The sequence below is a fragment of the Meriones unguiculatus genome, chromosome 19 (assembly GCF_030254825.1).
Source record: "Meriones unguiculatus strain TT.TT164.6M chromosome 19, Bangor_MerUng_6.1, whole genome shotgun sequence".
NCBI lineage: Eukaryota > Metazoa > Chordata > Mammalia > Rodentia > Muridae > Meriones > Meriones unguiculatus.
This window is the reverse complement of record NC_083366.1, coordinates 65,612,078-65,628,329: the sequence shown is the minus strand read 5'-3', so window position 1 is coordinate 65,628,329 and position 16,252 is coordinate 65,612,078. Positions and strand designations below refer to the sequence as shown.

The following is a 16,252-nucleotide window of genomic DNA, read 5'->3' as shown; positions in this document are numbered from 1 at the left end:
TAGGGTGTTGCACTCTTTTTTTAATTTTCTTTTTGCTAGGCAGGGACTCCTTGTAGCCCAGGCTGCCCTTTAGTGATTGCTCCTCCTGTTTCCTCCTCTTGAGTACGGAGACAATAGTGAACCACACCATGTTTGGTTTGCACAGTGCTGGAGGTTGAATTCAGGGCCTCAAGTGCGTTCAGCAGGCCCACTGCCAACAGTGCCACCTTTCCAAGTGCTCCTTCTTCTTTTGGTTGAGAGAGAGTCTTGCTCTGTTGCCTAGACTGGCCCTTGAAATCATGGGCTCCATTCACCCTTCTGAGCGCACTCAGTCTCTGAATGGCCAAGACTGCCCATGAGTGGAGAGAGCCCTTGCCTCGAACATCCCTGAAAGGCAGTGACCGACAGAAGTCGGCGAGGTGGCCAGGCGGTCAGCAGTTGCTGTCGCTGCTGGAGAGATGCTTGTAGATTTCAGTCTCTGCCACCTTGAGGGGTCACTCCCCAGGGTTGGGGTGCAGATCATCTGGGACAGCTCTGCTCCCCAGGCATACACGGTGGCAGAGCCACTCGGCCCGGCTATAGCTCCCACAGGCCAGCTGCGTACTGCCCTGACTCTTTTCCCTATGGTCTTTCCCTTTTTAGAGATAGTAGCTATCCGGCTGAGCAGGTGCTGCTGGGAGATGGATTCCCTTGAGCATCAGCGACAACTTCTTCCTGTCTTAAATGGTTGGGGGGGGGTTGGGAGGGGCTCCCTAGTCATCGTAGACAGAACAAAATGTCCTAAACCGAGGTGACGTTTCATTCTTCTAAAGATTTTTTTTTTACTGTGCATGTGTGTATGTGTGAGAGAGAGAGACTGCATGTCGTGTATATGGGTGCCCGTGGAGGCTGGGGTTTGTCGGATCCCCCTGTGGCTGGCGTTACGGCCGTTGCTTTGCCTCGTGTGGGCGCGTGGATCTGGGTGCCTGCAAACGCAGCAGGTGCTTTTAACCGCTGAGCCGTCCTTACCAACTGGAGAGTTGGTTTCTAAGTTGCTTCCCCTTCAGGCTTGTCCAGACTTTTTTCATCTCATGCAATGTTGTCATATATAGAACTTGCACTCAAGCACCGCCCGACCTAGTAAGCTAACCTCATCATGCTCTAAGTGAGCTTACAGGTTTTTTGTTTGTTTTGAAACAGGGTCTCCCTGTGTGGCATTAGCTGGCCTCGAACTCGCTTTGTAGCTCAGGCTGGCCTCGAACCACAGAGATCTGCTTGTCTCTGCCTCCCAAGTACCAGGAAGCTTACAGGTTTTTATCGGGCCACGTCTATTGCTCGCCTGGGTCACATGTGCATCAGATAGCGGTAGTCTATTTTAGTAACCCTTGGAGGCCAGCACTGCCAGGTAGTGGAGGCTAAGCTAGGCCCAGGTTGCAGCTGGTACACTTAGTCTAACTGACTCTGGGAGTGGGGGGAGATAATGGACCTGGGAGCACGCGTGTGAAGATGGTGGAGGCCCAGGTCAGAGCTGAACAGCGTAGCTGTGATGATAACAGAAGCCCCAGCCTAAGTTGATAAGTACCTGTGAGGTGAGCGTGAGTGTGCACCTGGGCTTTGCAGTTCTGAGGTGTGGATCTCGGTTTGGATGAGGCTAAGGCTCTGAAGGTGTCAGGAATGCCTGCGGGGATACCGAGGCAAGATGCATGTGAAGAGAGGGTGCAAAGGTGGGAAGCCGCTGTGGTTGGAAAGGGTGTGCTTGGTGCTAAGGCAGTACTGACCGAGGACCCGGAGGAGTGCAGAGAGGGTGCTGACGATGCTGCCGAAGCTCTACCTTCCGGAACTGACCGTAGGTCATTCCACGTGTGTGCAGGCGCCCCTGCACCTCAACAGCAGGAGCCACTGCCCCTCCAGGCATGGGGAGTCTGTGTGGAGTCTGGCCCAGCCTCCCGGCTTCATCCTTGGGCCTGTGATTATAGCCCTGCATTTCCGTGTTCTTACATCGTTTCGCATTTAATACCGCATTGTGTCTTTCTGCGCTTGCCGAGAGCTGCCAGCATGCCTGGCTGCTGCTCGCTCCACACGCCCCGCTGCTCTCCTTCACTCAGCCCTTCCTGATGGGGGAGCATGTGGTAGGAGGAGAATTTTTTGTTCTGAAGCCACCTTAGAGATAAATGCCTCCAAGATGGCATTGCCTTGAACTTGAGGGATTCCACAGGCCAAGGAAGTAAGCGTAGCAAAGCCGTCAGGCCCCAGCTCACTGCCCCCTCCGCAGGGGACTGTGTACCGCTGGGTCCAGAGGGCACGCAGGCCTCTCTGCTTGTTTGTGGTGAGATGGGCATACCTGGTGGATGGGTTGGGTGGGGCTGGGCAGGGCTTGCTTGTTGGCATTGTAGCCAGATGTGTTCTTCCTGTGCTGGAATCCCCTTCCCAAGACTGAACTAGTCCCTGGACCCCAGTCAGAATTTCCCCTGTGTCTGATCATTCCTGGGCCCCTCCCCAAAGGCTGCCTGGCGCTCGGCCTGTGGCCTTCCCACCTTTTCTTTGTGGAGATCAGTTCTAGTTGGCCTACCACGATCAAGGTTCTTACGGAAGATGCAGTGTCTGTGCAGAAACTACTCACCCCCACACGGACTTAGTCTTCTTGGGGTTGCTCCTGTGAATACAGCATATAACCAGAAGTGTAAGGAATATGGATGAGTGTGTGCAAGTTCGGCCCAGACCCGGTGTCTTTGTTTTAGTTTTGTTCTTTTGCGTGTGTCTTTGTATGTGCTATGCGTATGTGCACACTTAAATATGTTAGTATGGTGTGCAGCTGTGGAAGCCTGAGGCCCATGCCGACGGTCACACTTCCATTGCACCGCCATGGGTAGGTTCCCCCCCCCCCCCACAGGGGCTCTGCAGACTGAACATAAGTCCTCAGCTTTGCAAGGCAAGGGCCTTACCCACTGAGCTGCCTGCCCCAGCCCTGACTTGCTGTGCCTTTAAACACACCGATATTCAACAGTCCTGGCACCATGGGTGCCCCCGTGGTTCTAAGCTCTTGCACAGCTGCCTCTGGTCCACATTCGGGTCCTTAAGTCCTGCCAGCTGCCCTCTCCTGCCTGTCGATGGCGGAAGAGGCCGGGCGGATACTCGGGAGGAGTCGTCTCCTCGTCACGGCCATCGGCGTGGAAGGGCTGGGATGCCCCTGGCCTCCGGAGCGGGCACTGAGCTCAGTTAAGGACAAATCATTGTCTTGAGACCGAGGTGAGGCTGCAGGACTGCCTGCTCACCTGTGTGTGCAGCCTAGCTTATCTTGAAAGAACGTTCTAGAATCCTGGCTTTTCCAGCTGATGTGGGTTCCTGGACGTTGTGAGGTTTGATGCTGCAGGTTCATCGGGAGGCCGTTCTGCGTGCCCACCCGGCATTCCTTCCCTGTACTTAGGGTTGGGTCCGTCTCCCTCCCCTGCCCTGAGAGATGCAGCTGTGCCCGCATCACTGCAGCAGCTGTGCCCCTGGCAGTACGTTGGTGTCTGCTGCCAGTGACTCACCGGCTCTCTCGTGCTCCCTGTGACTGACCCACCGTGCCTCACCGTCTGAATCATCCAGGAGTGGACACAGCGCAGAACAGGGGACCTCTCACCCGCTCTGGCATTCCTGGCGCGCTGGCAGGACAGTCCTGTTGTAAGACTTCAGGGTCTTCAGGTCAGCCAAGAGCTCCGGACTCTGGTGCTCTATACTGGGAATTCTAGGCCGCCGGGCTGAGGGGATCTCGCTGGTGGGCCAGTGAGGCTTGGGTCGCTCCTTTCCTGCAGGAGTGTGCTGCTCATTCTCTGACTTCCGGATTTCCTTTGGTCTAATGGTGGTGAGTCCTCCCTGGCTCCATTTCCTACTGCAAGATCGGTTCCTGGATCCTGCCTGCTGCCTCAGGGACACAGTGAATGTAGTTCTGATGGGAGCCGTCTTTCTAGATCATTTTCCACCTCGAGGGACTTTAGCTGTCAGTAGCAGCTGCAAGGAGCGCCTCTCCGGGTCATGGACTTAAAGTTGTTTCCTGATGCTTGTGTCTCCCTAGAGCAATGGTTCTCAACCTGTGGGTCATGACCCATTTGGGGTCACCGAAACATGAGGAACCGTATTAAAGGGTCACAGCACGAGGAAGGTTGAGAGTCACTGTGCTAGAGGAAGTCAAGAAGAAATGGCTTTTGTGAGAGGCTTGAGAGAATGGGTGAAGGGAGTTGGAGGTTTGTAATTTGTGGATCACAGTGAGCCAGCCTCTAGACTGTTCTTCTGTGTGTATGTATTGTGAGGGTGCATGTACAAGCTTTTGTTCCACAGCTCGTGTCAGAGGTCAGTAGGCACCTTTACTTGCTGAGTCGTCTTGACAGCCTGTTGCATCTTGCCTGAGGGCCATTTTGGTGTTTGGAGAGTAGAAATTCGTAGAGATTCTAGCTGTTACAAAAAAAAAAGAAAAGAAAAAGTGGCAACAGTTGCATCATAACTGTCTTGGGGCAGAGGGTACCTGGCGCCCTCACAGCTCTTGCTCTTCCTGTCACAGCCATGAGTGAGGTAGCCATCTTGTCTCCCAGCTCTCACTGTGGTGATCAGCCCACTCATCCACAGTGACCACATGCTGAGAGTCAATTTAAAAAGGTAGGTGACTTTGTTCCCATTGCTGTTAAGAAGCAGAAACACTGAGCTGGGCAGTGGTGGCCCAGGTCTTTAATCCCAGCACTTGGGAGGCAGAGGTTCTCTGAGTTCGAGGCCAGCCTGGTCTACAGAGAGAGGTCAAGATAGCCAGGGCTCCACAGAGAAGTTCTAACTCAAAAACAAAACAAACAAAAACAAATTAAAACAAACAAACAAAAAAAGAAGCAGGCATTCGTTGTCTTGTGTTGTCTTGAGGCTGGAGCAGGAAGGAGGAAGATAGCTTGTATTTAGGAGTTAAGAGGCCATGCTGAGAGAGAAATAGAGGGAGAGAGGAGAGAACCATATGATTGCAGTGAAGTTGCTGAGGTGTGGTTTGGGGGTCCCTGGAGGGAGGCAGGAATCCATTCATTGGTCAAGGTGCCCCCCACAGCCTGACAGTTAACAGTTGGCAGTTAGAGGAGATGATGATGAGACAAACTAGGGTTGCATGGACTTGCCATTAGGGAGAACAGACAGCCCCTCTCATGGGTGTGCCGCGTCCATAGAAAGGAGCCAGGAGATAACCTCCCACTGACCCAGGCCCCCCTGTCTAGTGAGTCTTGATTATGACCCTTGTCAAGCTGGCCTGACCTTGTAATTTTTGCCGTGCATCTCTGAGGAATTGCTAGAGATGAAAGGAATTTGCCAGGGTAGCAGTTTATGGTTTGGGGACTTAGAAAACAAATCCCAGTTGGCCATGGCCCCGTCCTCTGAGTGTGTGCGTTCATCCATCACTGCATGAACTGAGTCCGAGAGCAGCAGAGCCGAAGGACCCCAGAGCCCAGAAAGAACTGGCGCTTTGGGCTTTTGGTCCCTTCACTGTAGAGACCTGGCAGGGACCAGGAGGAAGCCCACAGTCCATAGCCTGGGACAAAGCCAGAGATTTTTGGATTCTACTACATTCCACGTCTTCCTGTGCTTTAGCCAGTCCACGCTAGCCGCTGAGCATGATGGGTATTCTGGAGTTAAAGATATGCCATCCTAGTCTATGGTCACTGCAAGACTCGGTGGTTCAGAACCCTTGTTGCATATAGGGAAGGGGGCTGAGTCAGACTCGCCTGGGCTGGGCTTGAATTTGCTGTCTGGCTGAGGATAACATTGAACTTCTGACCTGCTTGCTTTTGCCTCCACAGCTAGGATTATGTGCGTTCATCCACCACCAAAGCCAGTTTAAACCGTGTGGGTGACACACAGACTATACACATGCTCGTCAGGCATTCGACCCCCCCTTAAAGTGCTTATGCTCTTTCTGTGTGTGGCTGAGCCATCTCAGGGAGGCCTTTGTGACTGGCCTCAATAGCAAGCTCGCCGTCCAGCTAACCCTCACCAGCCAGAGCTTCACTGGGCACCAGGCTCAGGATTGAGCTCTTCACAGGGATCAGCTTCAGATTCTCAAACTTGAAGGCGAGGCAGTGACCGTCTGAGGCGCTGCTCTTGGTCAGCTCATCTTCTGAAGGAAGAAACAGGCCCAGCAGCTTCCTTTAGGCCACCCAGCTTGGAGGAGCCAGACTTTGGGGTAGTTTTGAACTTACGGCCTCCGCAATCTAGTCATTTCTGGATGTGTGGCCACCCTAGCTACTGACCTAGATGTGAGAAAGGAAGGCTTCTGGCTTCTGAGAATGGAAAGCCTTGTCTCCTCTGAGGAGTGTCCTCCTCCATGCTGTAAGCCACCAGCGCCTGCTTTGTTAAGGAGGAGCCTCATGTGCCATGTTAGACCCGTGCAGGGGGCTCCAGGGGTAGGGTGACTGGCTGAGAGGACTAATTATAACTTGTGCGGTTTTGTGTTGCGGAAGCAGAAGGAAACGGTCTGAGTGAGCAGTGAGCGCAAGCTGGAGACCCAGGGTCTGGGCGGCTGCTGTCCCCAGAAGCCTGCTTTGACTTGAATTTGGAGCTGGCTGAGGTCAGAAACTGGATCGGGACACAGGAGCCTTGGAGGGCAGGAAGTGGGCCCAGTGAGCCCAGCTGTCAGTACGTATTAGAGGGCCACAGACAGCGTAGCCACACTGTCTTCCCTGCCCGGCCACGATGGCGTCTGGTCAGGCCATACCAAGCAGCCCTGGCCGTTCCTTCATTCGTGAAGTAACGAGCATATAGGGTTCCTATAGAATGCCATTTCATAATTCTAGGCCTTGACATTGCTAGCGAAACCTCCCTCCCCCAGTATCAGTCGCTTCCTTTGTTCCCCTGAACTGTTTTCTAGCTTGACCCCAGGAGATTGCTCCGTCTTTCTGCCCCTGTGACAGGCGAGACCATTTGAACGGGGTACCTTGTATGGTTTGCAGACTCCCACCGGGAGTGGCGTGTGACTCCCATGCGAGGGGAGCCAGGGCTGGGCTCCGTGTGGCCTGCGTCCGAACCGTCTTTGGTTGTCCACGGTGTAGGTTATGCCTCTGTGCTTGGTGGTGTGGGGACACTGGGCTCAGACAGCCTGCTTGGAGGGCGCTGTCCCCGATGCTGATGGGTGAGCTACAGAAGCGGCACCACTCTACAGTGGCTACTTGTTTCTCTTGAGCTTTAGAACTACCATGAGAGGTGAGAGGGGCTGAGGCAGATTGCTGGCCCAGAGTGAGCCAGTCTCTGGGTTCTGACCCAGCACCCCCTAAAATCAAACAAGACAGAGGGTAAGCACCCATTTAATTCCTGTGAATATGTCATCAGGTTTTTCCTTGACTTCCTTAGCCTCCTAAGGAAAGGGGCAGAAGTCTGAGATTAGTACTGACGAGCCGGTAAGAGTGCTCACTGCCTCCCTCAGTGACCTGAACTGAATCCCTGGGTCCCACACGGTAGAATGAGAAACTCAGCTCCTGTGAATTCTTGCATTTCCACGCATGCTGTTGTATGAACACCCTCCCAATAAATAAATAAAGTCTTATTTGCATTTTTAAAAATCTGAAAAGAATAAGGCAACTAGGTTATACTTGGTTTCGTTTTTAAGGCTGGGTCTGGTGTAGTCTGGGCTGGCCTTGAATTCACTCTGTAGCCACAGAGGATATTGCGTTTCTGTGCTGGGATTACACGCTCACACCAGCATGCCCGGTTTATGCAGAGCCGGGGATAGATCGCAGGGCCTTTTGCGTGCCAGGCAAGCTTTCTGTCAGCCTACTGATGCTTTCTCTGCTCTGTCTGGTGAAGCGTGTACATGTTCACGTTGCGGTGGCTGGCCATCATGGCACACCCGAAATCACAACAACGGAGAGGCTGAGGCAGTAGGATGCCGAGTTGGAAGCTAGTCTGGGCTACAGAGCAACAGCCCGAGCAAAACTGATTTTTCCTCCCAAGTTTATTTTTATATTAATGTGCGTTGGTGTTTTGCCTGCATACATATCTGTGTTGGTATGTATCTGCATACATACTTGAGCTGTAGACAGTTGGGGGCTGTTGTGTGGGTGCTGGGAATTGAACCCAGGTCCTCTGGAAGAGCAGCCAGTGCTCTAAACCTCTGAGCCACCTCTCCAGCCTGAATTTTTTTTTTTTTAGGAGAAGAAAAGAGAAGTGGTTGTGTGTGGTGGGGTCGGCGCTAGCCAACCCGAGCCGCGCTTCCCTTTGCTCCCCAGCACCTACTTCCTTTACGGGGCACAACCCCAGTAGTCCTGGATAGAAAGGCCATCCGCCTGGGGCCGTGAGCTTACGAAGGTGGAAGGGACTTGTGTTCCGTGTCTGTCTGGAAGCTAGGCTGAGTGCGAGGGTGGAGGACCCAGGGTTTTGACTCTTTGTTTCTTTCCTTCCAGGGATGTCTTCCTGAAGGTTCCTCTCAGGAGGTGGCAGGAAGGACTCCAGAGGCCCACGGCACAGGTAAGGCCCTTTGTGATTGTGTGTGCCCAGGTTAGTGGCTGATCCCTTCTAGAATGCTCCATTGGGTCTGGTGGCCCGTTGGGCGTCTTGCTTCTGTGTGTTCGTTGGAGACAGGACTGAGACATCCATGGCTGCTCTTCCTCGGGGCAGCGTGGGGCTTTGATGCTAGACAGTGAGCCTTGGAGGGCCTGTCTCCCTATTCTCCAACTTGCATCCTTCCTGGCGGTGCCTGATGATGGCATGATGGCCCGTGTGTACCCCGTGTGTGCTTGCTCTTCTCCTCAGAGGTGTAGGAACATGTGTCCGTGTCCCTGTGTGTTGCGCGTGTGCGTTCATGGCTCCACATCTGTGTGTATGAGCTTGTCTGTGTACCTGCGTCTTCCACATGGCCATGCTTGACTGTGTGTTTGTGAATGTGTGTCCCGTGTCAGTTGTGGAGGACCAGCAACTTCCTCTCAGCATGGGTCGTAGCACCATACTGGCCTTCTGCTTCCTGCCATGCAGAGGCATGGCACTCGAGAGGGCAAGTTTATCAAATTTGTGATACATTTTAATTGGACAAGCTAAGAGAAATGACCAGAATAGAGTATAAAAACCCCTCTTTCCTTATCCCTCTCCTCTTCCTGCGTGTGCAGTGATACAGGTAGCAGCTTTGCTTCCTCTCGCAGAGGCAGCCTGGCAGGGCTGTGGCGGGTAGGGAGGCCCTCACTGGGAGAGTGAGAGCTGATTACACACATTCAGTTTTAACAGGTATGTGGGTGCAGTTTGGGCAGGGCCTTATTTGTGTGAGTCCAGGCCCATGCATACCACGGCTTACCTGTGGAGGTCAAAAGATAACTTTCAAAGTTGCTTCGCTGTCTCCACCATGGGTACCGGGGCTTGAACTCCAGCCATCAGCTTGCACGGCCAGTGAGTCAGCTCACTGGACTGAGACCTCATCTTTCCTGAGGAAGTCTACTTTGGCGCTGGGGTTCCAGGCATGATCTTGCTGTTGCTTTTTTTCCCCCCTTCTTCCTTTTTCCTCTGTGACTATTTGTCTTTAAATCTTGTTGGTCTCTGGAACATTTCTCGCGTTTCTTGGATCTGAGGAATTTTAAAGTACGGGCAAGGGCGTGCACAGGGTGCCATGTCAAGTGTAGGAGCCCTGCCCACCTGAACACCAGCCCGAGAGAGGGGAGTCTGTCTAGTGTAGACCAACACTTCCTCTTGACGGTGTGGGCCCCAGCTCCCCTGTTGACCTGCATCTTCCTTCCCGTGCAGTGGAGGATGCCACAGGCACACCCTCCCTGGTCTCTGAGTGTGCAGTGTATTCCTGGGTGCACCTGCTGGCCTGCTCCAGCCAGGGCATCTGGCAGTTTCTGTAGTCCCAACCCTGTAGGGTGGCCTAAAGCCACCAAGGGTAGGAGTGTTGCCATGGCTTGATTTCTGTTGTCCGAAATCTTTTGACCTCGCACATCACTAGCACTAGCGGATGGGGACTTAGGGTTTGATTTCTACATTTCGTTAGAGCTGCGCACCGTGGAGTCACTTCTGCAGCTAGAAAATGTTTTTTTTTTTTCTCTTTTTCTTCTTTTTTTAATAAGAAAGGAATGTTAAGGATGCAAATGAGGCTCACTGTAGCATCTTTAACGGAAATTTCCTTTCTCACTTTGGGGACTAGAGAACGTGTCAGTGACCTCCTGGGTAAGGGCTGTCTGCTAGTGTGTCTGCTCCTGACCTTTCGGACTGGGTTTCAGTCTTAATTGGCTGTCTGGTGATGAGCAGCACAGCTGCCTCTGTTCTGCAGGCTGCAGCCCAGGACTGAAGCCTCTGCAGAGTCAGTGTGGCTCCTGGCTGTCTGCTGTGCTTCCTCATGCCCCTGCCTGGTGGGAAGGGAGAGGGAGACAGTCCTGTGGAACAGCCACCCTCATGACCTCAGAACCTTGAAAAGGTGCCCACCTGCCTCCTGTCACCCCAGGGCCCAAGGAGGTGACAGAATGCCACTCTCATACCACAAAACCTGTAGAAAGAGGTGATGGTGTCAGGATCGATCCAAAGTGTAAGCCACATCCTACCAATGACATGCCTTTGCCCGGGTCTCTGCTGGTGGCACTGGTCCCCCATGGAACCCCACTTCACTCCTGGCGCTACCTGCCTCTCCTTAGTGCACACTGTCACCAGTGCTGTTCAGTAGGCACTGTGGCTGTCACTCCCGTGCCCTGCCTTGCACACTGGCTTCCAGCCCAATATGGCATCTACCCATGCTCGGGCTGAGGCCTTGGGCTGGGGAAAGAGCCCATGTGAGGCGATTGTCGCCTGCTCTGCGAAGTGCCTTGAGATTGAATGTTGACCCAGATGGCGATACCCAGCTGCTCCTACTAGCTGTGCTTTGCCAGTGTAACCACAGTGGAGCATGTCCCTGCCAACTGCAGACCTTGGCTCCAGAGATAGGCCCCGAGGCCTGGGAACACCAAAGCTGGGACAGTGGCTCCATATTAGGGAGCCACTCGGGAGCTCCTGGACCCTTCCTGGAACTCTCAGGGGTCAAGCTGGTGGCATCAGCACTATCTGGGGTGCCAGGTCATACCCAGAGGCAGGAAAGGGGTAGCGGACTATCCTCTTTCCTGTAGTAGCCAGAGTTTTACCTTCCTGTCTGAGCAGATGGACAGGTAGGAAGTAGACAGAGCAGGCTAGCATCCCTAGGGGTCTGGAGTCCAGGGGACAGTCTGCCTGCCACAGCCACCCAAGATCCCCTATTGTGTTTGCTGTGGTATCCAGGAGGGCGCTTGAAAGTCTGTGTAGCATCTTGTCCCCACAGGAGCACCTAGTGGTACCCCCTCCCCCGTGATCTGATCAGTACCAGTGAGGAGCCTTATGTTTAAGATGCAGTGTACACACACACACACACACACACACAGAGAGAGAGAGAGAGAGAGAGAGAAATGCATGCATAGGAACATATCTGCAGATGCATGTACACACAGACATACAGACTTATGTGTTTGAACACATCTGCAGATACATAGATATGTGTGTGCATGTGCATGTTACACACAGAGATACACATTTAACTTGGCCTTTTCAGGTGTGCCTATATATATACACATATACATACATATATATATATATATATATATATATATACAAGCTTGTATATATATATATACAAGCACATATAGCATCTATACACATACATGTGCATGGGTGTGGTGCCTGGGTAAACACAGGTCACTGCTTGACATGCTGACACAGATACACACAGGTTCACTTGCACAGTGTATGCACTGAGACACACACATACACACACAGTGCTCTCAAGGCCATGAGTGTTCTTAGGCCTGAGCTGGGTGCTCACAACTTGGCTAGGCTGGGTGCTGTTTTCATTTTAGCCCCTGCTGAGATTTCCAAGGTTCCCTGGAGGTGGAGCCGCCCTCTGCCAGCCGAGGCAGGCTGGAGGGAGAGACTGCAGCTCCTTATCCTGGGTTTGGATAGGCAGGTCTTCTCTCTTAGTCGTGGGGCCTATGTGACCCTGTCTCTAGTGGGGTGCCAGGCCTTCTGAATACATAGATTGACAATTCACTGTCACCGACATAAATGGGAGGGCCTCAGCTGTTACTTGGGAGACCTCAGCTTCCCCTGGGGAAAGGGTGTTACATCCATCTGTTTAAATTTAGACAGAGAGCCAGGTCCTGAACTTGGCATTCAAGGATGAGTGTGGAGGCGTTCCTCGAAGGCCCTGTGGCAGTCTGTCTGTGTGGGCGTGGCAGGCACTTTGTTTAAAGTGAGTTTTAAATTACACCAAACAGTGAGTAGTGTAGAGGAAAAAGAAAAGGAAGGAAAATAAAAAGTCAAACCCAACAGCCTTTCTCCTTACTTTCCCTCCACTTCTCTGCTCCCTCTTCCCCTCCAGGCCTATGGCTGTTCCCGTGGGCTTGTTTCAAAGAGCATCGGGGTCTGGGCGAGGCCATTGTCCTTGTGTCCTCCCATGAAGTACCTACGTGTTGCATGGTGGGGTTGAGCCTGCAGGGCAGGAGCATGCAGCTGTAGTTGGGGCCCAGCCTGGCTGAGCATGCTCTCTGCTTCTGTAGGCAGTGTCAGGGTCATCCCAGAGTGGGTATGTTTAAGGACCCCAGTGAACCCCGCAGTTCCTGTAGTCTTCACAGTTAGTCAGGGTTGGCCGAGGAATGGCTGCTGGCTGCTGCTGCTGGACCCCTGGAATTGGAGTTTCAGATGGTTGCGAGCTGCCTATGGGGGTTGTGAATGGAGCCCAGGTTCTTCAAGTACAACAGCAGCAACCGCCGGTAACAGCTGAGCCATCTCTCCAGCCCGAGCTGATACATTGTATACAATTTACATCCCCTGGCAGTCCCAGCCAGACGACCCTGGGCAGTGAAGAGTTTCAGTTATTTCAGCTCCTTTTCTTTTTTTTTTTTTTTCTTTTTTTATATTCGCCTTAAAATTTGTTTTAGCCTTGAGTACTGGCATTTCCATTCCAGGCACTGTGTTAGGGCACAAGCTATGGCTACTGTTCTCTGCCCCTTGTCTTGCACCTCCACCCCCTCTCTGTGGCTTCCTGCCTCATTCTAGGTAACGGGATTCTGAGCTTTCTGAGGTGGGCAGACTGCCCAGGTCAAACCATTTATAAGCTGCCCGGGTTCTGCTGAAGAAATACCAGTGGAAAGAACGAGAAACAATTCCACGAAATTGGCTACCAATAGCATTTTGACCCTGAGCTCGTCTTCATGTTGCTACCTGAAACCCAGGCTTGATGTCTGCAGATCTAACAGCCATTCTGCAAACATAAAAATAAGGATCTCATTTTATGAACTGCAGAGCAGGGAGCCTCAGAGCCTGGGCCCTGACAGCACAGCTAAGGTGCTGCACCAGCATTCTTCTGTAGCCTGGGAATAAATTATTATCAAACACATTCAAAATGGAACAACTAGAGCCCCAGGGGAAGAGACCGGTCCACAGCAGAAATGTAATGAGAATATGCTACCATGGCCCAGTGTGCAGCTGAGGAGTGGTGATTGACCCTACCTGCACGACCTTCTTCCAAATGGGGGTGGGGGAGCTCTGAGGAGGGAAGACACATCCATCCTGTGCCAACTGACCCTCAGACAGCTGGAACTGTGTGTACACTGGACCCTCACAGCTGGAACCTTGTGCACACAAATCAGGGCCTCCTGCCGGTCACAGCTCCCTTGCCCTGGCCATCTCCATTTTTTTCAAACCCCAGGGTCTTCTGAGCTTAGACCCATACCACTGTACCTCGGGCATGCTGCAGACACTCTGCACCCAGAGGGGCTTGAGGTCAGGGTGGCATCGCTTTGCTGGCTTTCATTAGCAATGTGATGCTCAGTGCTGGAGGGAGCTGGTGGCCCTGGCTTTAGGAGGATTCCCATGGTCTGGGCTGTAGCAACCCACAGCCCCATTCCTTACTGTGGCAGGAGAACGGGCTCTTGCAAGGCGGGGTGCATTGTGAACTTGCTTAGCAGAACCCAGAGTTCATAATTGGGTCACCAATGTCTATTTCCCAACCACTGCTTCAGTCCTTGGCTTCCTGCTCCTCTGGTTGGATGAGGGTTGGAGTCACCCTTGTGAATCTCTAGGGTGGGGTGGGGCCAGGCTGACCCTTGTTTTGGAAAGCTACTGCCCTTACGCATGACTGTGTCTGCTTTTCAGCTGTGGCGACAGTCAGTTGAGGAAAAAGGCCAGCTGCAGCAGGCTAGACTATTCTTGAAGTAAGGAGGGGTTCAGGCTGTCCTGGCATTAGGAAGCTTCTACATGGATTGGGATAGAGACCAAGCAGCCCGTCAGGTCTGCACTTAAGGACAGGAGAGAGGGCTGGATGGAGAGGCAGGAGCAGCTGGCCCCACCCTCTGTGGGAGGAATTGTGGACAGGGGAGGTCTGGCAGGGGGGTAGATGCTGTGCCAGCACTGGGGCCATGTCTGGGGATATTGTAACCCTTCATCTCCTAGTGGCCACACCCAAAGGTGAGGCCTGCACGTGTAGCCGGGCAGCTGGTGCGGCACAGCGCTCGGCTCCGCTGGCCAGGGTCATTAGGTTCATGACAGGGGTGCTGATGTGTGCTGGGCCTCAGGCTTAGCTGGGGCAGCTGAGGACAGGGTCAGAGGCTCAAGAGAGCTTTGACGAGGATTTCATCAAACAGCGAGGCCTGGCCTTCTGTTTCTTGTTTGGACAAATGAGAGTTAATTGCTACTGTTTCCATGGCAATTAACCTCTTCCTGGTGAGGCAGGAAGATCTCGGGTTGCCTCCTGGGCTGGTTGTGTCCTCTGTGGTGGCCAGACACTCCTGCGGACGAGGCCCCGAGGGTACGTTTTCATGGGTATGAATGTGTGTTTGCATACCGTCTGTGTGTGGGTATCCGTGTACGTTTATGGCTGCAAGCACTTCTGTGTGTCTGCCCACGAACGTGCACTTCTGTATGTGTTCTCAGGCGTGCACCTTGTCACTGCAGCCATCTGGTGTCTGGTAATCTTCCTGGGTTGGCATGTCAGAAATTGGGAAGTGAGCCTCTCAGGGAAACTGAAAGCCAGCTTGTTCCTTTCATCTGTGGCATGTCTTCCCCTCTAGCTAGTCACTTCGTGATCCATCTTGGTGAGTCCATCTTGGGATGTAGCCTTGTCGTCTCTCTGTCTGGCAGCCGCACAAATCCTGGGTGCCCTCCATGCCCCTCAGGAGGCAGACTCAGACAGGATAGGAAGCGAGAAAGGTTGGAGGGGACTGAGAACCAGTTGGAGCTCTTGTGACCAGTGGCCACCTTCTTTTCTTCCTTTGCAGGTTGGAAGGGAGCATCGGTAGCCTTTGGCATGAGGCAGTGAAAGTGGCCACTGCTGACTGGATATGCGGGAACTCTGGAACCCCACTCATGGGCTCTGCTCTGTGCTGCTGGCCCCAGCCCTGGGGCTCTGAGAGGTCCTTGCTGCCACAAAACAGCAGGCTGCTGCCATCCATGTGTGTCCACTGCTGAAGGCCCCAGCGGCCCCTGTCCAGGAGGATGTGCGCCCCCGTGAGGAGCCTGTTCTTGGCCCTGATGGTAGTGTTGAGGACAGTGGTGGCATTTGCACCCGTGCCTCGGATCACCTGGGAGCACGGAGGTGAGTTCTAAAGCTGTGAACGCCAATGCCTCTGGAGAGTGTTGTGGGATTAGGGGAGCCATGCTTCAGATGCTTTGCAGGGTCAGTCAGGGCAGGCTTAAGCCACCGGGATGTCCAAAGGATGCTGTGTGAGTGGGAGGCCCTGGTGGGTGCATCCTCGGGTACCAAGCTCTAGTCCGACTGCCTGTGTGACCTCAACAGCTCACTGGCACTTCAGCTGCACTGCTGAGATTAGCTCAGTGCCAGACGGGTCTCCAGGTCAGACTCCCAGGCCGGGGCCACACAGGCTGCGCTGCACACAGGGAGGGAACGGTGTGAGGAATGCCCAACGCCGAAGCCACCTGGACTGCAGGCCCGCTCAGAGCGCTCACCGATGCCAGTTCATGCTGAGCCCAGTGTCACAGTACACTGTGGAAGCCCCACACTCAAGAGGCAGAGGCAGGAGGATTGAGTCCCAGGCCTCCCCAGGCCACTTAGTGAGACCCTGTCAAGAAAACCAGGACTGCTTATGTCCTTCTGTGTTACCACATTCTGAACTGCTGAGGGTGTGAAAGTGTGTCACTTGTCTCTGGAAGTTGTTAACAAGCGTTACTTGTCTCTCTGGCGATGACTGGAAATTGTTTAGGAGAGAGATGTGTTCGCCCATCTTGTCCTCCCACCCCCTTTTTAAGGGAGACCTGGGGAAAGGGCATGGGCCCTGTGTATCCTAGGCAACTGCTCTACAACTGAGCT

At 53.4% G+C, this 16,252-nt stretch overlaps 1 protein-coding gene across 6 annotated transcripts in view; it reads left to right on the top strand.

Moving 5' to 3' along the window:
- Nucleotides 1-16,252, top strand: part of Sema4d (semaphorin 4D) — a 95,411-nt gene that overhangs the window by 43,720 nt on the left and 35,439 nt on the right. For all 6 annotated transcript variants that reach the window (XM_021654318.2, XM_060372412.1, XM_060372414.1 and 3 more), the window contains 2 exons: nt 8,355-8,418; nt 15,204-15,520. In XM_021654318.2, coding sequence (XP_021509993.1) covers nt 15,421-15,520 — 100 coding nt within the window. In that variant the 5' untranslated portion in view covers nt 8,355-8,418; nt 15,204-15,420. The remainder of the gene's footprint in view (nt 1-8,354; nt 8,419-15,203; nt 15,521-16,252) is intronic.